Source organism: Gigantopelta aegis, chromosome 1, assembly GCF_016097555.1.
Source record: "Gigantopelta aegis isolate Gae_Host chromosome 1, Gae_host_genome, whole genome shotgun sequence".
Lineage (NCBI taxonomy): Eukaryota > Metazoa > Mollusca > Gastropoda > Neomphalida > Peltospiridae > Gigantopelta > Gigantopelta aegis.
In genome coordinates, this window is record NC_054699.1 from 15,173,380 (window position 1) to 15,199,304 (window position 25,925).

At 36.6% G+C, this 25,925-nt stretch overlaps 2 protein-coding genes across 4 annotated transcripts in view; one reads left to right on the forward strand and one right to left on the reverse strand.

The window, feature by feature from the left end:
* The window catches only part of LOC121371002 (S-formylglutathione hydrolase-like), a 199,906-nt gene that overhangs the window by 117,900 nt on the left and 56,081 nt on the right, over positions 1–25,925 (forward strand). The window lies entirely within an intron of this gene.
* Positions 10,122–11,514, reverse strand: LOC121370996 (poly [ADP-ribose] polymerase tankyrase-2-like). Its single transcript, XM_041496587.1, has one exon. The coding sequence runs from the start codon at positions 11,478–11,480 to the stop codon at positions 10,344–10,346; it is 1,137 nt and encodes a 378-aa protein (XP_041352521.1). The 5' UTR covers positions 11,481–11,514; the 3' UTR covers positions 10,122–10,343.

Consider the following 25,925-nt stretch of genomic DNA (forward strand, 5'->3'; position numbering starts at 1 on the left):
GGGGTGGATTCACACATTATTAAACGAATGTTCTAATGTGTAAAATCCATGTTTGACAACCTTCAACTTTGACAGCATGTCATGTGACTTTCTTGTATACAGTGACGTTTATTTGTGGGTTTTTTGTAAATATGGAACAATAAATAAAAATGTTGGTGTAGTTTACATCATCAATCTAATACACTCTGAAACTTATTTGGTTATAAATTTTTGACCCTTAAATTATATTATCATAGTGGAAGATTTACAACTATAATCAAATGTACTTTAAATATTCTTAGCGTTCATATAAACTAATGTCCAAAAGAAAGTATACACTGTGTTTGGGAAACCATGGAATGAAAACAAAAGCATGTAGAAAATCAATGTGTATATATTTCATTAGATGAGACTTGCCATCTAGTGTGAACAATGTCAGATCAATCAAACATGGAAATAGCACCTGACTGAGACCCACGAACACGGGGGGGGGGGGGGGGGGGGGGGGGGGGGGGTGGTCCAGGTTGCGAAAATGCACAGTACGATAATTGTTCAACAAGTCTTCATAATCTGTAAAATGTCATTCAATTTCCAGCAAAATGTCATCAAATGTCGAATTAATAGTGTGTATGCCCACCATGCGTATTAATACACGCCATAACACGTCGACGCACTGATAACATAAGACGACGAATGACGTTAGGCGTGATGCGTTGCCATTCCTGAAGGAGACATTGTTCCAGTTGTTGAGTGGTGATTGGTGCCACTGGCCGTCCTATAACTTGCCGATTCAGGTAGTCCCATAAGTGCTCAATGGGATTCATGTCTGGAGAACATGCTGGCCACGCTAAAACATTGATGTTGGCGTTATTAAAAAAGTCGATGGTGAGCCTTGCCGTATGAGGTCTCGCATTGTCGTGCTGGTAGACAATGCCATGTGGTTGTTGTTGCATAAATGGCTGCACAACGGGTTTCAAAAATTCATCCCGATATCTGTGAGCATTCAGGTTGCCGTGAATAATAACGAGCCTCGTTTTCAGATCACCGCAGATCCCTCCCCAAACCATGACGCTACCACCTCCAAATGGGTGGACTTGTTGAACACAATTTGGCGCCACTTGTTCACCTAATCGTCTGTATACTCGTGCCCTATCATCATTCCTGAACACGCAGAACCTACTCTCATCCGTGAACATCACGCGTCGCCAGTTACGCACTTGCCAACGTCGATATCGCCTGGCCCATATCAGTCGGTTACGTCGGTGTTGAGGTGTTATGTGAACTCCGCGGTAGGGTCGACGTGCTCGAATACCGAAGTTTCTTAATCGGCGATACACTGTCTGTCGACAGATCCGATGTCCCAGTGCCGTCGCTGTCATGAAGTGGTCCCTCAGATGAATTGTCCGGATGTGACGATCCTCACCTGGCGTGGTGACTCGTGGTCTACTGCTCCTAGGCCTGTCTGCTGTGTGGCCGGTTTGTCGTAGACGTTGCATCAGTCTGCTGACCGTGACGCGTGTGCAGCCGAGCGTTCTTGCAATGGCGGTGTTTGTGGCTCCTTGCTGGGTCATTCCAATAGCTCTCTCCCTCTCAATACTGCTTGATCGTGGTATAACTTTGGTGTGCTTTTGATTGCTGTGCTCGTGACCTGTCGGACAAGCTGTTTTATACCAGTAGTCTGCACGTGGATTTCGTGCTACATCATCCAAAGTCGTTTTTCCATTTAATGCAGTATTTGCGTAGTGTCAATTTGTTTCGCGTTTTGTTCCCGGAAATGTTGTATTTGTACATGAGACATGTTTAAGTATTGTTTTATCAAATTTTTCTCATTTCGATGAAACTTATTAATATTTTTAGTGTGTATACTTTCTTTTGGACACTAGTTTATGATTCAATTAAGTGTTAGGGTGTCACCTGTCGATTATGCAATAATTTAGATTTTAGTTACCGAGGGGCTAGCAATCAGACCAATTAGTTTGAAACTAAATCACAACAATCGAGACACGGCGGATTTATAATTGATGCCCCCCAGCTAATGCCCAGTCTGCCAACAATTAACTATTAATTATTACGTCGGCAGTTAACTATTATAATTATAACACAATTCACAAAGAGGTCTTACTCTGGGTATGTTACCTAGGATAGATAGATAGATAGATAGATAACAATTTAACGTGTCCATATACCACTAGGGTTTCGAACACGCCCATCCAGAGTCCGACCTCCGATAAGATCGGTGGCCTGACTCGGGATGAGGGGAGGATAGAGTTGAAAATGGGCAGAATTTTGAAAATAGCTATTAGTAAAAAAGTTAATAGAATTAAAAAAATAAAAATAAATAAAGTTACAAGCCAAAAATAAAAAGAATTGACTGCTCGGCCGAATATTTATATAATTTGGAGCATTTTAGATGGACAGTCCAAAAATAAATAAGAGAAAGAAGAGAGGATCGGACTATTTAATAATATTTAAAAAAAGAGAATAATTTCGACATACGGAGGTCTAAAAGTTTAAAGTCCGATCTAAATGGTCCGGTCCGGGGGGGGGGGGGGGGGCGTGTGAGTTTAAGGTGGGCGGAATTTGGAATACGAATTTAGTAGTTAGGTCAAAGACCTAAAGCCAAAATGAGCTCATTCATACAACTCATGTCTGGACAAACATTTAAGTCCAAAGAACAAAATTAGACTGCTCGACCGAAAGGGTTTTAAAGTGATTTGAGCAATTTAGACGGGCTGCCAAAATAAAGTGCGTCGGACTGTTTACCAAAAAAAAAAAAAAAAAAAAAGTCCAACTAAGCCCTTGGAACGGTTGGCGACTACGGTGACGAGATGAAGTGCTTGGCGTTGAACTGTGGCACCAGTTTCCTCCAACGGTGGGCTAGCAAGGTCTTAGCTAGCTCGACGTAATGGGCACCGGCGATGATCTTCAGTACTCTGTGGATGGTGTAGTTGTCCATGTCTTCGAAGAGTATTCCCTGTCTGTAGAGATCATCTCGGCGCGACGTCACCACAAGTCCAAACTTCCCGTCTCGTAGTTCCATGGCGTGGATGGCACACTCAACTCCGTCAGGAAACTTCTTAAAGTTGCCCTCAAGAATGCCTCCCGACAGTGAGCTGGTGTCCGAGGTGTCCCCGACCAAGTATCGAGCGTACTGGCCCTTGATCTTGGAGATGGCTAGGCTCCAGGCGGCGTCCCTGCCCCGGGCGGTCGCGGAAGGCCGGGCCTTGGCTGGCTGGTCACTACTCGGTGGGGTGACGGCCTTCCGCTTCGCAGCAGCGCCATCCATAGGGGTCTTGGCGGAGCCCCCCGGGGGTGGGGGACTCGACGCCGACCGCCTCGAAGGGGTTGGAACGGGAGACGCACGCCGTGGAGTTTCGCAGATAGCTGTGTCCAACAGCGGCGTCGACTGGTCCGCTGGCTCAGTCTGTTCAGAGGTATCTGCGTCGGCTGGCACTGGTTGATCGGGTCCCGGGGGTGGGGGCGGCGACGCAGACAGGACCGCCGCTGGCGGTTGAGCCGCCAGTTTAGGTCCCCCCTGAGCCGTCCCTGGTGCAGGTTTCCTCTTCCTCTTCCCTTCCTCTTCGTCGTGTTCGTTACCGCGTCGCCATACACCAAAGTCACGGTTGCCCGTGAGCCAATGTAAGCGATGCGGTACTCTAACAAAGAGCCGTAGCTTGCAATAAGTACCCCCAGGTGGGGGGGGGGGGGGGGGGGAGGGGGGCAACTCGAGAGAACAGAGCGACACGTCTTTCCTCATCGAAGGCATAGTTCGGAGTGTGTTACCTAGGGAAATGCTATTGACGGGAAATAAATTCCCAAGGAACATTAAGACGTAATCATTTTAGCCGAGTATATATATATATATATATATGTGTGTGTGTGTGTGTGTGTGTGTTATCTGTATCACCATGTTGTTAACTTATTAATATTGTTTAATGTTGGAAAATAAAATACTAGAACCTAAATCATCAACTTGCGACTTCTGTTCATTCTGTTAATTCATTTAACATTCATAAGAAAAAACTACATTAACAATTCCCTATCGAATATCAAATATTGGATAATCCTTATTTAGTCTTAGAAAAAAATCCCGATATATTACAAGCTCAAAGGAACTCAAGGACGGAAATGTATGGGTTGATTTTACCTACTCTATGTAAAGTTACAAATATGGCTGTAAACCCACCCCACCCCACCCCAACCAGAGGTTGTGTCCCCCCCTCCAGATATCATTCCTATCGGCCTGAACAAACGATATTTTCCATTCTTGACATGGTAGATTTTATTTGTAGCATGCAAGAAATTGCAATTCTAGTCTTCAAAATGTTCTGGGAAAGGATTCTCCGAATCTTTCTAGAGCTGACGTAAGCTCACTACCAAAATAATCATTGAACCATTTCAGCTTCTTTTATTATTATTATTTTTTTTAAATAGGCCTACAAGTCCTACATAGTAAATTGAAAATAGTACATTGCAAAATAATAAATTTTGTTTTATTAATATTCGTTGTTTGCTATTATTTGCGATTGTTATGGTAACAAATTATTGATTGCATCGTACAATCCAATATTTATTTACATGCTCCTATACCACTAGGGTTTCAAGCATGTCTGTCACGGGCCCATCCTCTGGATAGCCAGCAGGAGTGGTCCGGGACAGAATGCATCGTACAGTTGTTCATTATAAATAATTATTTTATTTGATCCAATAATTTGGAAACATTATGGCTGGTGTGTATTCATAAGTATACAAAAATATATTCTGGAAAATGCCAGGCGAATGTTGCCGACAAATTTGCTGTCTTTGAGCAACTCCTCTATCTCTGACGGTCAAATCCAGTCAATTTATCAGAGTTTATGGATTCACCGATTTCCTAAGATTTTTTTACAATTTGAAAAAACAGGAATTTAGTCTCTTTACACGGTATAAGCATATTATAATTTTGATATTCTTGACTTGTATATACAAAGATTGTGTATGGGATCGATTCGTTTGCAGTTAAATCTATAAGTAACGAAATTTGTCATTTGTAACTGTGATATAGAACCTTTAATATCAAGGAATACAGATTAATCATATTGCACTGGTTATTGTATTATGTTATTCTGATATTAGAGTCGGTTGTTTACATGTTTGAAGTTGCTCCTTTTTATTTTTGTTACATTTTCAGAATTATTTTAAAATTATCTGTCATATATCTAAGTTTTCCAGTGCTACTGATTTTAAAAACATTTTGTACATGGTTTATAATATGGCTGAATGCGGTGTCAAAGAGTTAAATCCGCTTTCACAAATAAGCACAGGAGAAAGGTTGCTAAAAGCATCAACTATTAAAAAAAAAGAAAGAAAGAAAAAAAAAACCCACTCAAACAAGAAAACATTCAATATTTTATTTTAAATGAATACACAGAAAAACTAACCTGAACATTTCTTTACTATATCTTATGACAAAACCAGACACAAGGTAGTGGACAAAACCACTGAATTGATTTTTGACATGCTGTTTATAAACAACCACTACATTCTACAGAATACACCAAACATTGCTATCATAATTGCATTTTAAAGATTAAACAAAGCTAATACTAATTTTAGTGACTTATTAAATGGTACAAATACGGAAATTGAAAAAAGCAAACCTAACTTCGTTCATATTTTAAATGTTCGTAATATGTGTACTGTAAATCGGATGGAACATAACATCATGACATGTGAAATACGAACAATTACCTAAAATCCGAATAGTTTGAGCTCTCTTTAACCAATATTCGCCATTGGTGTCTAGACCAGTTTACATGCTGAGAATGATCGGAATGTGACCAAACATTTTGGGCCGTTGTGGAATCCTTAACAGTGTACCCAGACCTTTATATGAATTGTTTAACGACCACGCTGCATAGTTCGAATTATTTACATTATTAAATTATAATTTATATTGTTTGTAAGTATAGGTATACAACACCTACCATATATTTGGTCACGTCTTACAAAATATATAAAGTTTGTTTTGTTTAACGACACCACTAGAACACAATTATTTATTAATGCTCGGCTACTGGATGTGAAACATTTGGTAATGTTGGGATCTTTTATATACACCATCCCAAAGACTGGACAGTACATACAACAGCCTTCGATATACCAGTCGTGGTGCACTGGCTGGAACCAAAAATAGCCCACTGACGGGGATTGATCCTAGACCGACTGCGTATCAGGTAAGCGCTTTATCACTAACTTACATATGACGTATACATATAATTATTATATACATATAAACACAGTCTGGTGACTCAGCAATAATAAAGCTAATGATAAGAATAATGAATGACTAAATATATACAAACAAAATAAAATAATTTATAGTTATGAGTTATAGTTATAACGACTTGCCACATATTATTTATTATTACACACCAGTGTACGATATTGTTCATGTCATAACAATCACTCAATATCTAACCAGTGTAATACTGGCGTGACGTAGGTCACTTGCTCACCCAATTCGTAGAAAAACAGCGTGTAGTAGATTTCGACATCTGCTTACTTCGATTTGTGGCTTATTTGCAGTTGGTTTGTAATAAACAGAATACTAAACTAGCTTGTCTGTCATATAATTTTTAAGAAACTCGTTAACAGTGTTGGTATTTGACTTGCTTTCGCTCGCCTGATACCAAAACTGTTCACTCATTTCATAAAAATGGTATGACAGGCAAGCTCGTTTAGTATTTTATGTATACGTGTTTACCCAACAAACTATTTTTTGCTATATCCATGTCCCAACAGAGCTGTGCTGTCGTTACAATATGGGCAGCAGGGCAGTTGATAATACAGTAGCATTTTTCATAGCTCTAAAAATGTTTCTGTCTTATTATTTCAAGTTCAAGATAATTAATAGGAAACAATGCTGTATAGTTTGCACAACCTGCTGTTTCTCGATATATTTTGTATCCACCTCTCGTTTCGTACCACACGCAAGCTCATGTAATAATAATAAAAGTGTGTGTGTGTGTGTGTGTATTTGTGTGTGTTTGTATATATAATTTTACGTGTACAACCACTACCATGTACATCAGCATCTGTAACAGAAAATATAGTCTTACGCATGTACAACCTTAACTACATCATAGTTCACAGAACATATATACATATGAGTGTACAATCACTGCTATCTACATCACATCTGGCAGAAAATATATTCTTACAGCTGTACAACCCTTACCATCTACATCACCATACATAACAGAAAATATATACGTATAGGTGTACAATCACTACCATCGACTTCATATCTGACAGAAAATATGTTTGTTCGGCTGTACAACCCTCACCATTTACATTATAATATTTAACAGAACATATACACGTATGGGTGTACAATCACTACCATCTTAGATATACATCATATCTAACAGAAAATATATTCTTACGGGTGTACAACCGTAACTACATCATATTTAACAGAACATATATACATATGGGTGTACAATCACTACCATCTACATCATACCTGACAGAAAATATATTATTACGTGTGTACAATCCTTACCATCTACATCATCATATGTAACAGATAATATACAGAATTCCAAAAGAAACTTTACAAAGACTTGAAATTGTATTATAAAAAAACAACTAACGGTACAGCGGAGTATGAAAGTATCACAAAGTTCAACATCCGTCACAATGCACTTCGTGATATATGTAAAGTGTTTGTAAGGTGGTTTCTAAATCGGTTCTTTTCGATTGTCAACAATATTTATCACATTATTTAAATTTTATGAATGTAAGGTTTCTTATATATATATATATATATATATATATATATATAGAGAGAGAGAGAGAGAGAGAGAGAGAGAGAGACACACACACACACACACACACAGACAATCGTTACCACCTGCTTAATCATCTCTTAACAGAAAAACTTATATTTACACCAATACTATGCACATCATCATCTGTAACAGAAAATATATTCTTACGGGTGTACAACCATAACTACATCATATTTCAGACCATATATACACACACACACATACATGTACACACCAATAAAGGGCCGTACCCTCCAGGGGGCAGGGTTGGGGGCAGTTGTCCGCCTGACAATCTCACTTTTTTTTCTACTCCAGAAAATATCGTACACATCTCTGGGTTTAATTTGTATAGTGTTTCATTCATTGTTTATAAAAAGTAGACCAATGTTTCTTCCTGTGTTTCTTTTGGACTAAATGTGAGCCATGGGTTGGGATGGGAACAAACCCAATAAATGTCACAAATAAATGCCACTAGCAAGTAATACAATGTAGTGTTTCAATATCAGTATGCATAGTATGAATGAATGAATGTTTAATGACACCCCAGCATGAAAAATACATTGGCTATTGGGTGTCAAACTATGGTAAATGCATAAATGAATGAATGTTTAACGACACCCCAGCACACACAAAAGAAAATATACATATCGGCTATTGGATGTTAGAAAAGAAAATGTTATTTACATTAAGAATACAATTTATATAATTATATAAAACTACAGTGAAAAGACCTGTGTGGAAAAGTACAATACAATACAATATATATATATTATATATATCTATATCTATATCTATATATATATATATATATATAGGTAAGTACATTTTAAAACTGTATAGATATCGAAGTGTTTTCCAAACTTTAAAATTAATTCTGGGTGGAATTTAAAAGATTTCAAAACATTTATGTTGCCAAATATATCATTCCTCATTGGCTTCAGATTACATTCCACCATAATGTGGCACACTGTCCGTGTACACTGACAATGTTCACACTGAGAAAAAGGGCCCTTCTTTATAATAAATGAAGGAAGGAAATGTTTTATTTAATGACACATTTTATTTACGGTTATATGGCATCGGACATATGGTTAAGGATCACACAGATATTGAGAGAGGTAACCCGCTGTCGCCACTTCATGGACTACTCTTTCAGATTAACAGCAAGGGCTCTCTTATATGCACCATCCCAGAGACAGGATAACACATACCACGGCCTTTGATATACCAGTCGTGGTGCACTGGCTGGAACTAGAAATAGCCTAATGGGTCCACCGACGAGGATCGATCCCAGACGGACCACGCATTAAGCGAACGCTTTACCACTGGACTATGTCCCTCCCCTTATAATAAATGAATTCCATGTATCCCAAGAGCCTGAAGTGAAGTCCACGCAGTAATCGAGATCCATCATAGTGACTGATTGCAGAGTGGAACCCACCATGGTGTGATCCTCACCTTCAGACGCACTCATGCATAGTAAAACACAAAAGTATAGTCATAATTTGTAATACATTCAAAAGTTTTCATAGACATTTTCGTGTACAACCAATAATTTTTAAAACTCATGAAATTCATTTTACTATGAATAGTAATACATTTGACAATTGCCACAAGTGTACACGCATACACTGTAAAACTGTGGAGCTTTAGTTTCCCTATAGACGATAATATATTATAGAATGATCAAAATTAACTGTCTTTAACTACAACTATACATTCTGGAAGTGTTACCAAGTTGTTTCACAGTACACAGGCGATTCATAAAATTATGTATATACAACACTTAAATTTCTACAAAACATTTATTACATGATCACTGTGGTTACAATTTCATTTTAATACATCGTTCAATTTTACAGTGGTGCATGATACAACATTTAATGTCAAAAATGCTATATCACTGAAAAAGCTATCCATCGATTATCGTTTTAATACATTCAGTAGATATTGGGCAACTTCTAAATGGTATATGGAATTCTTGGACATTACATTTTGTATTATGCACCGTGTTAAACGTCAGCAATTCACAGGAAAATTGTAACCGTATGTGCCAGTTTTGATTTAAGAAACTAATCTGGGAGTGGCAGTCCTCTTTATGGGTGTGCAAGGATGAATTCTCCAGTAAAGGATCTCCTCAGTAGTGGCTGTCCTCTAGACAAGAGATTCTTAGAAGCAACCACTATTTTGCCAAATACCCATTTCACTCTGGATTGTGCAGAGATAGGGCTTTGATAATGGATAACTGTTTTGTAATTCAAATGGACAACATAACACTCTAGTTCTGTGCAAATATTTAATGTTCAATTATATGTACATCTGCTGGTATTCAACTTCAAAGTGGAATGGGTTGTTTTTTTGTGGGGTTTTTATGAATCATCCGATATATTCTAGAATTACAGTTTCAATACATGCGCAGTAATGTCATAATGCACAAGCATGACATTTAGTTTTATCACACGGAACCATGTGCTAACAACTAAGTTCCTCAGTGATTACAGTTTTAAATGACAAAGACTTAAATTTGTCATACGGGTCAATTTAACATCTCTACACACAAGAGCCAAACTGCTTCGTCAACAGAGAAATTATTTTGAAACATTTGGCTTCATCCAAGCATTCCACTTTCCTATCAAGGAGATCAGAAGCAGTGACTCCATCATTGTTTTTAATGTCCACAGCGCCTGACTCTATCAATGTCTCCACAGCCTCAACATGTAACCTATCCACAGCATAATGCAGCACAGAGTTACCATCATTGTCTACAAGTGAGACATCAGCACCCCTCTTTAACAGAAACTTGAGGTTTTCAAGCTGACAATACACCACACACACATGCAACGCTGTCTGCCCTGCCTTGTTTTGAGCATCAATATGACAGCCGTTCTCAAGTAACCAATCTCCCGTATTATGTACAATGAGTACATCATTCTTTTTCGGTAGGTCATAAGCAGGGAAATCATATATGTCGTCGTCATCACCATAGAAGTGGCATTCTGGCTCTGGCTCTGGCTCTGGCTCTGGATCTAGGTTTTCATATACACTGTATTTGCTGTATGTATTACATGTATATTCTGCTCCATCTTCAAAATTGTACAAATATAATCGTCTGTCATATACAATCTCAGTTTGTTTCTCTGGTTTGCAATGTGGATCATCGCATAACAAATAATCAATACACATTTGTTTAATACCAGGAAATGAACATTTACATTTTAAATCATACCGCATTGCAACATGGAGTGGAGTATTACCAGAGTTTGTGAGAGCATTCATATCCCCACCTTTGTCTAGAAGTACCTGTAGGATGTCTGTTGAGTGAAGGCCTGCTGCAATGTGCATTGCTGTGATACTACCATAATTAGGATCTGCACCCTTTTCTAGTAATAATTCCACAACTTCAATCTCTCCAGATAAACATGCATCAATCAATGATGTGTATTTTTCTGTTTCAGTAAGTGCTCTCTTTTCTACAAAGTAACAGACAATTTTCAATGAACCGTCTTGTGCAGCATTGTCAACTGGACTCTTTCCACACTGATTTTGTATATTTATTTGTGCTTCTTTTTTTACTAGATATCTTACCATTTCTAATGACATGTAATTTACAGCACTGTGAAGTGGTGTGTTCCCACTTTTAGTTTGTATGTTTACTATGGCTCCTTTTTTAACAAGATAGCTTGCCATTTCTAATGTGTGTCTAGCAGCTAGGTGGAGTGGTGTTTTCCCCCATCGATTTTTAATGTTTACTTGAGCTTTGTTCTCTACAAGGTACTTTACAATTTCTAAAGACCCTTTTTGTGCAGCATAGTGAAGTGCAATGTTCCCACTTTTATTTTGTAGGTTTATAGCTGCTCCCTTTTTTATAAGGTAATCTACAATTTCTAATGTTTTGCTTTCTGCAGCTATGTGAAGTGGAGTATTCCAATGTTTATCTTGCAGGTTTACTTGTGCTTCTTTGCCAATTAAGAAACGTACGGTTTCTAAGTTATATTTTGCAGCAAAGTGGAGTGGAGTTTTCCCTTTTTTATCTTTTGTGCTTATGTCTGCTCCGTATTCTACAAGGCAGCTTACACTATCTACAGACCCGCATTGTACAGCAATGTGAAGAGCAGTTGTCAATCTTCTGGTTTGTTTGTTTACGTTTGCTCCTTCCTCTAGCAAATATCTCATCATCTTCACTGACCCACAGTTTTGTGCAGCTAAGTGAAGTGCAGTGTACCCATTTATATCCTGTTGGTTTACTTGTGCTTTACTTTTAACAAGGTAACATAAAATGTTTAAGAACATGTTTCCTGCAGCAAAGTGGAGTGGGGTTCTCTTATGTTTGTCTACTGAATGTACATGTGCTCCTTGTCCTACAAGGTGGCTTACAATTTCCATTGATCCCTTTTGTGCAGAACAGTGAAGTGCAGTATCTCTGTCTTTATATTGTTTATTTATTTGAGCACCTTCTTGAACAAGGTGGCTTACAATTTCCATTGATCCATTTTGTGCAGCACAATGAAGTGCAGTGATTCCGTATTCATTTTGTTTATTTATTTGAGCACCTTCTTTAACAAGGTAACTTACAATTTCCATTGATCCGTTTTGTGCAGCAAAATGAAGTGCAGTGATTCCGTATTCATTTTGTTTATTTATTTGAGCACCTTCTTTAACAAGGTAACTTACAATTTCCATTGATCCGTTTTGTGCAGCAAAATGAAGTGCAGTGTCTCCATCTATATTTTGTGTATTTACTTGAGCACCTTCTTTAACAAGATAACTTACAATTTCCATTGATCCGTTTTGTGCAGCAAAATGAAGTGCAGTGTCTCCATCTATAGTTTGTGTATTTACTTGAGCACCTTCTTTAACAAGATAACTTACAATTTCCATTGATCCGTTTTGTGCAGCAATATGAAGTGCAGTGTATCCATCTATATTTTGTGTATTTACTTGAGCACCTTCTTTAACAAGATAACTTACAATTTCCATTAATCCGATGTCTGCAGCAAAATGAAGTGCAGTGTCTCCATCTTTATTTTGTTTATTTACTTGAGCACCTTCTTTAACAAGATAACTTACTGTTTCACATGATCCCTTCTGTACAGCAAAATCAAGTGCAGTGAATCCACTTATACTTTGCAGGTTAATTTGTGCTCCATTTTCCACAAGGTAACTTACCATTTCTAATTTCCACTTTGCTGCTACATGCAGTGCAGTTTGTTTTCTTTTATCAACAGCGTTAATATCACACCCATGATCTAACAAGATATTCAGGGATTCCAAACATCCACCTCTGACAACATGATGTAAGAGACTTTTATCTACACTTACTGTATTCAGTAAACCTGGATCAATGTTAACAATTTCTTTTAAAATACTGGCATTGTCATACTGTAATGCAAATATAAGGGCAGCATTAGATGTGCATAATTTTGTATACATAGATAACTTTTTAAAGAGCCTGGCTACAGCTTCTGCTGACAAACGTCTGTTAACAAATTTATCAAACGAACCAAAAAGTAGCTGTCTGACAGCTTCATCAAGGATTTGGGCACTGTTCTCCATTCCACTGATTTTATCAATCAAGAGATTTGATATTTGTTCATTTCCTACCCTAAGAGCTAGAAACAGCAAGTTTCCTAAGAAACAGACATATAGGTCATGATCGTTGTTGAACAGATTGATGAGGATTGACTCATCATCTGTGTCTGACACAGCAGCTGCAGTAAATGAATCATGTGTAGGTACCACGCCACCTTTTAGTAAAATGTCAACTACTTCAGCATTGCCCTTCAGACATGCAGCTTTCATAAGGTCCTCTGGATTTTCAGAAATACTGCAATCAAGTTTAACAAGATTGGTTGCCAAATACTTTGATAACTTTTGTGAGTCATTAATAACAGCTACAGCTGCTGTTGATGATGAGGTAACAGTGTATGGGTAAACGCTAAGTAGAGAACTTTGGAAAGAGCAATTGTCAAATACACGCCAATATTCATGTATACGCAACTGATTAAGCTGTTTCACCTTTCTTTCCTCTTCAGTAGAGAGGTTCAGGAATATGTCTGGATCATATAAATTCCAGTATTTATGAATCAATGCCTCATCAAACAGCGTCACCTCTCTTTCCTCTTCAGTAGAAAGGTTCAGGAACACAATTTCCTCCAATACTACAGAATGCAATAACTCTGTGATTAGATAGTCCACAAACTGTTCATCGTTGAATGATGGATGTGAAAGTATGGATCGGGCAGTTGCTGCACATTTTAACAGGTCTGTAAACCTTTGAGCAAGGACAGAATACTTTGATGTTTCTACCATCAGTTTAATAGTATCATCGTTTGACACACCATGTGTAGTGACATAGTCCACCAACACTGGAGCTGGGCATATCATAATTCCTTCTTCAAAATACTCTGTGGAAAAGTGAAGAAAAAGTGTGTCAAATACTGACTGGTGAATGAATGAATATTCTTTAAGTGAATCACTATTATCGAGATACACGCCACATAGCGAGTTAGCTGATTGCTTAATTTCTTCATTTGACAACTCTCCATTAGTTCTGCATACATGTTTCAACTTCTGAATTAGTTTTGTTGTATCCAAGTCTTCTTTAAATGGATTCAAACATTCGGTCCTCAAGATTCCCTGCTTGAACATAACCAATAACAAAACAAGATACTGGAGTGGATTGTCCGACTTCACTTGATCAAGCTGCGACTTGAGGTATTCTATAGGCCTTTTGAAAAATTCCACACCTCGTTTTTGCGCTTTTGGACATGATATATAAAAACTACAACACTGAGGAAATCCCAACTCGTCAAATGTCTGCCCAACAGCCATGATCTTGTCTTCTTCGTCCATTTTAATTTCCTTCTGTTTATTAAGATAGTGCTCAAGAATATTAAGTTTTTCCTCATCAGATAGAGAAATATGAGTGAAGTTTAAAAAAGCAAGAAAGTTCCTCACTGACAAGCTTTCTTTACACTGAGAAAATATCTGGGTTCTCATCGTAATTATTACCTTGATTAATCCACAAGTCACTAGTGACCTAATTTTCTCAAATTTCTTTTCCCATGAATATTTATCAGTAGTAACAAGATTGGTCTTTCCAAACATGTCATCAATGAAAACAATATAAGTATCTTCGCGTTTTATTTTCCCCAAATCTTTAGGAACTGGAATATGGCCAACTTCTGAAGGCTCTGTTAGGATTAATGGCTGCCTGTTCTCTTGTTCACACAGGTGTTTCATACAAATCTTCCCAAGAGTCGTCTTTCCAGATCCTGGACTTCCAATCAAAGACACAATGCCAGAGTCACACAGCTTTTTTTCAGTCTCCTGGCATGTTTTAGTCTGAACATAGTCTTTGGGTTTAAAGCATTTCAAATCATGAAATGACAGATCTATAAGAAAAAAGTTCACCAGCATTAATAATGATCCTACTCATTAGTTTAACTCTGTAATCAACAAACATAAAATTATGACTCAAAGCTAAAACTTTGTTGTACATAAGAACACTACATTAATTTATTGAAGTATTGGCTATTGGATGCCAAACATTTGGTAATTTGTGACTAGTTTTCGAGGAAACCTACTACATTTTTCCATTATCATCACCAGCAAGGGATATCAGGGGTAGCACAATGTAAAAAATAGTGATACGGCTCGAGGCTGCCACACTCCTTTTAAATTCACCTGTGTAGGACATTTTCACACATACAACAAATATAACCCACAAAAAAAAAAGTGGTACGGCCACCATACGTCTTTGAAAAATGGTACAGCCATGGATGACTGTACCCGCCGTACTGTCTGCGCAACCCCTGAATATTTTATATGCCCTTTCCCACAGGATGGCACATACTTTGGCCTTTGAAATAACAGACATGGGGCACTGACTGGAAATACTGACTATTGATCACTTTCAAACATAACCAAATAAGACTCCTTTTTGTCTGTTCAAACATTTATCATAATTCCTAATTTAAATAAAATGTAATGGCTGAACTTATTTGCTTTCACATAAGTGAAATGATAATCAAGTTATATTTTTTTTAAAAGGCAAGGAAAATGTCACAATTAGTGGTTAATGGAATACCAATTTAACATTCATTTGAGGCAAAATGGTAAGTTTGTATGTTAATATTGCCAAAATACGAAGTCACAGTGACCAACTAATAGTTGCCACAAATACCGAATATAATATTTGTAAAAAGAGGAGACATTTGGAAAACAAGAGATTAACAATATTAAATTTGAGAAAAACCAAGAAACTTACGTTTGAGGTTAGTAAATTCAGGACTTTCAGCTTCTGAAAGTGAGAAAACAGAATCATTTAGTATAAAAGTACTATGATAGTAACCAAGGGTTGATCCAGGATTTTGTAAGGTCAATGGGTGCAACTTCAGCTTGTCCAGGGCAAATGAGACACACTTCCAAAGGGAGCGAGATATGTAAGGGAATTTAGGGGCATGCTCCCTAGGAAATTTTGAAATAAAAATGATCAGAGACATGTTTTCAATTTGGTGAATTGTGAATGATGAATTAAAAAAAAAGAGTCATTGTATCGATAGTGTTGAAGAAACAAGGGTTGATGACAAAATCCGGAATGGAATGGACTGGACTGAAATGAAATGATAGGGTAAAATGGCCACTTTCCGTGAAGGTTGCCATTTCGTAGAGGCCCTAAAAATAGTGCATTCAGTTTGAAACTGACATGTAATGGTCAAATTAAGTGTTTGGATTAAATACATACATCCATGGTAATTAACTACCAGACTTCACCATCTACTAAGATCCCAATTATTCTCTTTTAATAGGCCAACTAGGAGATTTGAATCTTGAAAATGAGATACCAATGTTACAAAGACGAAGTTCCTAAAATAAAGTCACATCGCAGCATCAATTCTGGAACTTTTGTCTGACCAGAGAGTGACTTTTTTTTGGGGGGGGGGGGGGGGGGGGTGGGGAGAGCTTATGTATAAAATGTTACTTAAAAATTTAACTGTATAATTTTATATCTGACTAACATTTTATTGTTCCAATGGTAAAAGTATTATCTACACCATTGATAAGCAGCATTACTGGAGGTGTGCTGACATTTTGTGCTAGGACAGCCATTTTTATATGACAAGATCTGCCATTTTTAAAAATTAAAAATCAAACCCACAATAATTGTCTCAAAAGATTTAAGAGGTGATTGTATAGCATGAAACTTTTCATCTTTTAGAAGCTAGCTAAAGTCTATTATGAATTTTGATCCCAGGTATACAAGAAAGCTGATGTTAACTAAATGAAATAGTATACTTACTGCAATAGTGTTTGTTTACTGTGCCCAAATTCACACTGCGAGAACCAGTCACTGTCAGATTTTGCCACTGTTTATGTTTCAGTCCAATTTGCATACAGGATGATGAAACATCTGCTAAAAGAAAATGGCTAAATTAAAACAAAGGCATGTACCAGACTGAGTATGATCCATACCACACATTAGAATAATATTAAAAGATGAGACCTATAGATTGGAACATAGGAAGCAGATCGAGGAGGACATAACATTTCATGGATACCATCATTCTGTTTGTGCATTGGTTACCACGGTTTCTACCAGATGTAAAATGGGTATGGTGCCATTGCCAGATTTTTTTGCAGATTTTTTTTCTTCAAGTTAACCTTTTGATAAAATTAATTACTCTTATCATTACTGTATGATTTTCTTAACCCTAACCTTAAACCATTTCCTTTCTGGAGCTATACCTCCTGTTGACTGTGGTTGTATTCAATTCCCTAGTGCCATACCCAAAAATTTCTTTCTTACAGAAACATTGGTTACACACATTTAAATTGGTCAATTGCTTACACAGTGAAATGTAACAAATGTTACATTCAACAATTAAAATTAAAATAACTAAATATAATTCATACAGTGAAACCCCTCCAATCCGACCGTCACAAAACTGGAATTCCATCTCAATGGGACATTCTCCAAGGTCCCATGATTTATGCATCTGTTAACCCTTAAGTTTACCAATTTAAACCACAGTTGGCCGATTTAAATCATGTTGCTTGAAATCACCTATTTAAATCACAATTTAAATCAAATGATTTAAAAAAAATAAAAATCACTGATTTAAATCACCTTTGTAATAAAATAAATTAATCAAGGGTAATTTTAATCACTGAAATGACTGATTCCACCTGTTTACAAAATTTAAGATGTTTTAGCTGATTTTAGCACATGTAAAAAAAACCTTCTTCATCAGTATTGTCATTACATGTAATTATCCAAATTAAAGTCTTGATTAAAATAGTAATTTACATCAAAAATAGCAGTTTAAAATTAATGATTGACTGATCCCTAACTTTTCTGTTACACCATGAAAAGCATAACGAAGAAAATAAGATTTTTTAAATTAAAATGCTTTTAAACTCCATTTTGATAATTCAAATTAATTTTTTTTTTTTTAGGGGTGTGTGTGTTTTGTTTTGTTTTATTTTTAAATCAAATAAATATTTTTTTAAACTTTAAACACAGTTGTGCATAAATCTTGTTTTAATCATTAAAATCGACGGAGTCCACATAATCACTAAGGATTAACAAACATTTTAACTCAAATATCAAATTATTAGTAAATCTTTGTATTTTCCTTTTGTTTAAAAAAAAAGAAAAATACATAAGAGTTGTTCAGCAGTATAATATATAAAGATGGATGGAGATATAAATGGATATTTTTAGTATAGAATAAAAGATCAGACTAATGCCTCAGCTGACAAATCTGATTATTACTATTATTTAGTAAAATTTTATCAACTTAAAGAGAAGTAGGGCTAGTGAATTTTTAATCGTGGCTAGTAAATGTTTAAAATCATTGATACCATGGCTAGTGGATTTTATAAAAATTCTAAAAGCCATAGCTTTACTTAAACAATACTTAAAAATTAATGTGCATTTAAAAAGTGTTATATTTAAATACAGATTTGTGTTTCAAGTTAAGCCATCCTTCCATTGCAACTACATTTAATTTTGGAAGTTCAGCCACTCTTTAAAGGCATAGAAACATATATGTAGTTAATCAATACCGGTATTGTGGTAACTTCTCTACGTCAATGAAAGATTATAGTTTCATTCAGGTTTGAACACCAATGTACACTATAAGGTGGTCTATGAAATTTATAAACATGTAGTCTTGAAACTTTATGAAAGGTTTGTAAGAAGCTGACCGATTTTATATCAAGTGATAATTTTACAATTGTACTAAAAGGAATATCAATGAAATGTAGATTTTTTAAAAGGCTTTTGTCAATAGTAATTAGGAATTTTTGTTTGAAAAGTAAAGTTTGTTTTGTTTAGCGACACCACCGGAGCACATTGTTTTTTTTTATTGATTTTTTTATTTTTTATTTTAAAATTTTATTGGCCCAGAAATGTCGATAGCGTCAAAGATGGGGCCCTGAATCACTATCTTACAGATAATGTTGAACATAAATATATAAATTAAATATATATAAGACATAAAGAATATTGTTGGAGTAAATATGTTCAGATTGATGTACATTGATTTATTAATCATTGACCATTGGATGTCAAACAAATGGTAATTTTTACATATACATGTCGTCTAAGAAAAGAAACCCGCTACATTTTTCCATTAGTACTAAGGGATCTTTTATATGCACCATCCCACAGACAGGATAGCACATACCATGGCCTTTGATATACCAGTCGTGGTGCACTGGTTGGAGCGAGAAATAGCCTAATTGGTCCACTGACAGAGATCAATCCCAGGCCGACCGTGCATCAAGCAAGCGATTTACCACTGAGCTACATCCCGCCCCTTGTTTGAAAATGTTTAAATATACAATTGAATTTTATGGATAATTGCATTACAGGAACCTTTAAACTCCTTGTTAGTTGTTATTTGGATGAGTGCAGGCCTGGAAATAATTATTTGGACCGTGCCTGTCAAGCTGTCCTATATCAGTCAGTTTGTGCCTGTCACAAATTAAAATGTACCCGTCACCAAATTGCATGCCAGTGTGTAAATATCGAAAGCAATTATTACAAATTTTAGAATGTTATTTATCTTTTATTAATCCTGTAATATTAATAAATGCATGAAATTATAGTATGACTGATAAATTACTTATATGGTCATTGTTATTGTATTCAGATCAACAACTGCCAATATCACTTTGGTAAGAAACCTTCAAATCTTAAGCAGCCACTGTTGTCAGAATCAGATAAGAAACAATGTTGTCAGCATAACTTTGACTTGTATCTGATTTCGGTTTCTAGTTTATGATATCGTTCATGTTATATATCCGTAGGCAGGAAACCTTCAAATGTTGAACTGTCACTACTGTCAGATAAACAGAATACATTTTCATTATCACTAAAACTTTCACTTGTGTCACCAGACTCCGAATCAGATCCACTAATCTCCTTTCTTTCAGTTTCTAGTTTCTGGTATTTTACTTTTGGGGGTCTCTTTTTGTACATTTGCCTTTTCTTCTGATTTGGTCTCCTCCTTTTCACCTGGTTCCACAGATGAACTACAGGGCTTACATCAAATGATCCCAGTGGGGGACCTTCCTCAACAATTCGTAGGATATTTGTTAACCTGTCCTCACCTAAAGAACACCTGCTATGACTCTTTGTTCTTTTTAAGCGAGAAAACATTCTCAAGTTTTGCATTACAAACTGGTACAGAAAACAAAAGTTCAATGAAAGTCAGTATATTCTTCCACTTAGTGGACTTAGAGCAGTTAAACAAAATTTTCCAGGTTTTTTTGTAACAACTTTTATGTGGCTGTAAAAAGTCCAGTGTGTACCTGACCATGTCGTGCCATTCCTCTAGAATATTTTGAGGAGAGGCATCTGGAGAAAATCCTTGTTTCAGCAATACAGGCTGAAAGTTCTCTATCAGTTCAGTAACATTGACATCCGTAAAGTCTACACCTGCCACATCAACATTTGATTTCCAGTGTTCAGTGTTTAATATAGTGGCAACATTATTCAGCTGTATACTGCTGGCACCCTTTAGTCTGGAATCCATGGCACAGTGTACAGCATTTATAATGGTATTCTTTGCTGATTTTACATCTTCAGTGGCCTTCAGAAAACTTGTTTTAGTGAATTCTATCCCCTGATAAGTGTACACTGAATCAGTCTTTTGTAACTTTCCAAACAGAAATTTAACAGCAGGAAGATCCTCAAAAGACCTAGTTAACAATTGATCAAGAGATTCTTCAGAACACTTGATATTATGTAGAACTCCAACACTGTCAATAACATCTTCTTGAAATGCTTTGGACAATATAGCTGCTGGGTTCAGGACATCAATAAAGAATGCAACATACAAAAGCATGCGACTAGAATTCCACTCACACAGATAACACATATCTTTTTATGATCTTTACATTTTTTTGTCACCAGCTAAGTGCTGTAGATGTTGCATGTAAACACCATATTTATCCAGGACCATCCGCAGTGCTGACAACTTGAAAGAAATCCACCTTGTACCACAAGCACGTTTTGGTTTCAGAGAGCCCTCTTCAAATTCAAATGTATCTTTGACTAAATTGTGCAAAGTTTTCAGTTCCTGTAGTTTTTTGGGAGATTTATGGTAAAGGTAATACAACCTCAGCAGCATATTGTCCACCTTTTGAAATACGGTAGTATTTAAGGCATCTTTCAGGGCCAATTCTAATTTGTGAGCCACACACCATGTATATATTAGCCATGGTGCTTTTTGTTCCAGAAGTGCTTTTACTCCACTTTTATTACCACTGTTGACTGATGCACCATCAGCACCAAAACCAATAAGCTTTGAATAAAGTTCACTTGGCATGATACCCAGTGAGTGAAAACTCTCCTCAATTGCACCAAGTATTCCAGGTGCATCTCCCTTTTTGACATCTTTTAGGTAAAGAAATGAAAGCTTCACTTCAATTTCATCATTTTAGAATAAGGATCAAAATACAGTACATATACAACTTCCTTTTCTGTAACAGACTTGTCTGTGCTCCCATCTGTTAAAACACTATAGAATTTGGCTTTTGAAAGATCATCATGCAGCTTTGATGCTATAAACTGTCCATGAATGTCCACAAATTCTGCACATTGTTTACGGTTAGTGTAAGCTTGATCACCTATATCTACACCATGGTAAGTTTCCAGTTTAATCAAATCTTCATACACAGAGAATGGGAGCTCTTTTTTGGCAATAAAATATGCTATTTCAAATTTTTTTATTTGTTGAAGTTCTTGTACTTTAGTCATACTACAAAAGCTGTCACCAAGCGTTTGTTGTTGGGGGTCTAGTTCAAATACATTGTGAAGCGTTCATGTCCTTGACGTAAAGTTTGTATGCATGTTTATGGTAGTTTGTTGAAGAATGGTCTCTAGCATTTGATAAGCGCATGTTTGTAGACCCTCTTATCCAAACGTCAGTGAAATCTCTACTACACCGTATCTCTTTCTCAAACTGTGTGCAGACGACACACCTCATTACGGTCACCTCACTTTTAGAATTTGTTTCGTGTTTTAACCAAACGGATGCATTAGTTTTTACCAAGTCGTCATTTATCCATTTTTGCAACGTTGTTGATCGTATAGTTCTAACCTACTTCTTTGTAATGCTGGTAATTTGTGGGGATGAATCTGATGTTTCGCTACCGACATTAGTATCACACGTACTACTACTTGTACTTGCTGTCGGCTATTCGGGTCACTCGGAACACATTTGCCGATTAACGATTTTCTGATCGGACCCGCGTTCCGTATAAGCAGCGTAAGTGCAGCAGACATATTTCGCGAGACGCGATTTCTGCCAATTCGTCAAGGAAATAAAAGTTATAAATTTTTTAGTAGTACGTTTGGGTGTTTTCTTCCTTGTATTTAAATATGTTTGCGTGCAGATCTATTCGTTGTGCATAGTTGAGCAGAAATGCGTAGCGTTCACTGTGGGTTTTTTGGTGTGCAACGCGGCCCCGCTCTATTAATAGACACCAGCTGTAGTAATCGGTTGAGGTGTCTCTTCCCCCAAAATAATATTAATAATGACCGATGTGTGACCGTTCCGTTTTAGAGGTACAATAACATTCCATTAAATAATTATAATCGGAATCAATTAATTGTCAGTTAATTTTAAAGGTAAACTTTAGTGCTAAAAGACGCTTATAATTATCACGCCGTTTGTGTCAACCATTGAACCAATGATTCGCCGAGGTGAGGTCATTAGGCGTGTCTATTAATAGACAAAAACAATTTGTGTGTTGTTTTTTCTCGTGGAAAACGTAAATGCCTTCTCGTTTGTATTTAGTTACCATAAAAACTAATGTAAGCTTCGTGCACGTGCACACTAGTCGGAAAATATTCAAAATATGCCTCTCTTTTTTTTCTCAAAATATAGAGAAATCGGCTAAGACAAAATAAAAATAGCAGTTTGTGCCGGACAAGATGACCGCTAATATTAAATACGCGACTGTCAAATCGTGACAAATCACAAATACGTACCGGACAATGACCGTGACCGGACACTTATTTCCAGGCTTGGAGTGGAAGATTATGTCACATTTTAAGAATTTTATATTTTCCAATTAAAAAAAAAATAATAATGAGATTTTCTGATTTAAATTTTGTAAATCTGATTTAATTTTTTTTTTTTTAAATCACCAACTCTTTCTAAACTGAAAAATGAATGAATAATCAAGTCCCATTGTGTTTATTCAATGTAAATCATACTCACCAAGGACATCATTCTGTGCACTAGATGATTCACCAAAGACATCATTCTGTGCACTGGATGATTGACAGACATCATTTTGTGCACTGGATGATTGACAGACATCATTCTGTGCACTAGATGATTCATCAACAACATTATTCTGTGCACTGGATGATTCACCAACGACATCATTCTGTGCACTGGATGGTTCACCAACTACGTCATTATGTGCACTGGATGATTCACCAACAACATCATTCTGTGCACTGGATGATTCACCAACAACATCATTCTGTGCACTGGATGATTCACCAACGACATCATTATGTGCACTGGATGATTCACCAATGACATCATTCTGTGCACTGGATGATTCACCAACGACATCATTATGTGCACTGGATGATTCACCAACGACATCATTCTGTGTACTGGATGGTTCACCAACTACATCATTCTTTGTACTGGATGATTCACAAACTACATCATTCTGTGTACTGGATGATTCACAAACTACATCATTCTGTGTACCAGGAATATGTGAATCAATCTTGCTTGTGTCTAACTCAGAAACCGGTACATCTGTAAGTAAAGTTTAGAAAAATCCATATTAAAATGCAGTTATAAATGTGTTTAGTCTTAATCCAAACACGATAGAGATATTCAGGTAAAAGTTCTAACATGATGTTTTCATCATTCTACCCGCAAGTTAGTTGTAATTGATGTAAAAATGTGTAGTGCTTCATTTGCAACCCTATATAGCTGTTCGGCAGTAGGCCTGATACTAATATAACAAAACGCTGTTATTATGATTCAGGCAGTTTTGTTTTATTCGGGCAAAAACCAGTCTGCCCCCACACCCCTACAAAAAATTGGAGACTGTATGCCTATGACACCCTACCATCATTTGAATATTACATATCATGAAAACCGATAAGATGAAATCATGAAAAATTGGTTGAAGTCATGAAAAATGTATTGACCATATTATTACTTGTAACTACAAACAAACAGACAAGGTAAATGTCAATGAGCATGCAATGGTTCCATGGCTCAATCTTAACGGCATCACCGATGGAACTTTTGTGCCATCGGTAAAGTTCAACAATGGCAAAATGTATACACCTGGTGTACATTATCTGCCAATATTTAACATTTGTACATTTAAAAGGTGTCTACATATAACAAGATAGCCTTTCAGTCGGGTTTATTTGCTACATATGTCACTTTTTTAAAAATTGCCATAGGCAGGCTCAAAATTGTCATCGGTGGACTGTTTTACCCATGGCAATTATTTTAAAAATTGCTGTGGAAGAAAACTTCTTAAGTTCAAGCCCTGTGTTTCTTAGAACTGTTCTATGGGAAGAAGCTATCATGCGATGCATTAAATTGTGTTAATTTACAACAATTTACTAATATATGTAGTTACATTTTTAAATATTGTCCAGTCATTTGCATCATGACAAGTATGTAGGCCTATACGTTCTTACTAAATACACTTAAAAAACATATTCACTTACAAGAGTCTCACTGTGTATACTAGATACAGTTAAGAAACAGAAGCTACTTACCAGCAATCTCACTGGACTGGGTTGGATGTTGTATAATATCACTATTTTCTGACATCTTGCTTCACTGGGAAAATGCTATCCATCATCTACAAACATATATACATAGCACTTTTAACATGGTATTAAATATTATTCCGTTTTCCACACGTCACCATGCTAGAATAAGCCCGTGCCTAAGCACTCGAGTACTCGTGGAGACTAGCCTGTGGGACGGACTATAGTTAATCGTCAAAAGAAGTAAACTACTTTCCAGAAGTCTCCCAGAACTGATTTGTAGAGTTCATGCCATGATTATTTTCAGGCAACCTACAAATATATAAATATAATGTGGGTGTACTCCACGGCTCATTCCTAAGGCCCACCTATATTTTAGTATATATTAATGATACTGTCCATGCAATACATTCTAATGTTTGATTATTTGATGATAATATCTCCCTTTACATTACCATAGCAAATACCGAAAAATGTAGTTACTGAGATAACTGGGAAAATGTTGTCCGAGAAAAAGATAGAGAGACAGAAAACGAGGAAGAGTACACGAGAGATATGGAGGCAGAGAGAGAGAGAGTAAGGGAGGGTACATGAGGGGGAGAGAGAAGGGAGAGAAGGGAGAGAGGAAGAGGGAGGGAGAGAGGGGAGTGGAGGAGAGACAAACAGACTGAGACTGGCACTGACTTTGGTTTGTCAACATGTATTTTTCAATTTTCCAGTGACCTGGTCATTGAATTAATTTATAATTGGTCATGGTCACCGATTCACAGTTGCACATTTCAACTGCAGACTATTCACCTCTTGTATTAGATGGCTTGTTTACAATTTAATGCAATTCTTTCTATGTT

What these genes read in the sequence shown, in the direction of transcription:
- LOC121370996 (XM_041496587.1), bottom strand. Translation starts at nt 11,480, where the DNA reads ATGGCAAGCTATCTTGTTAAAAAAGGAGCCATAGTAAACATACAAACT.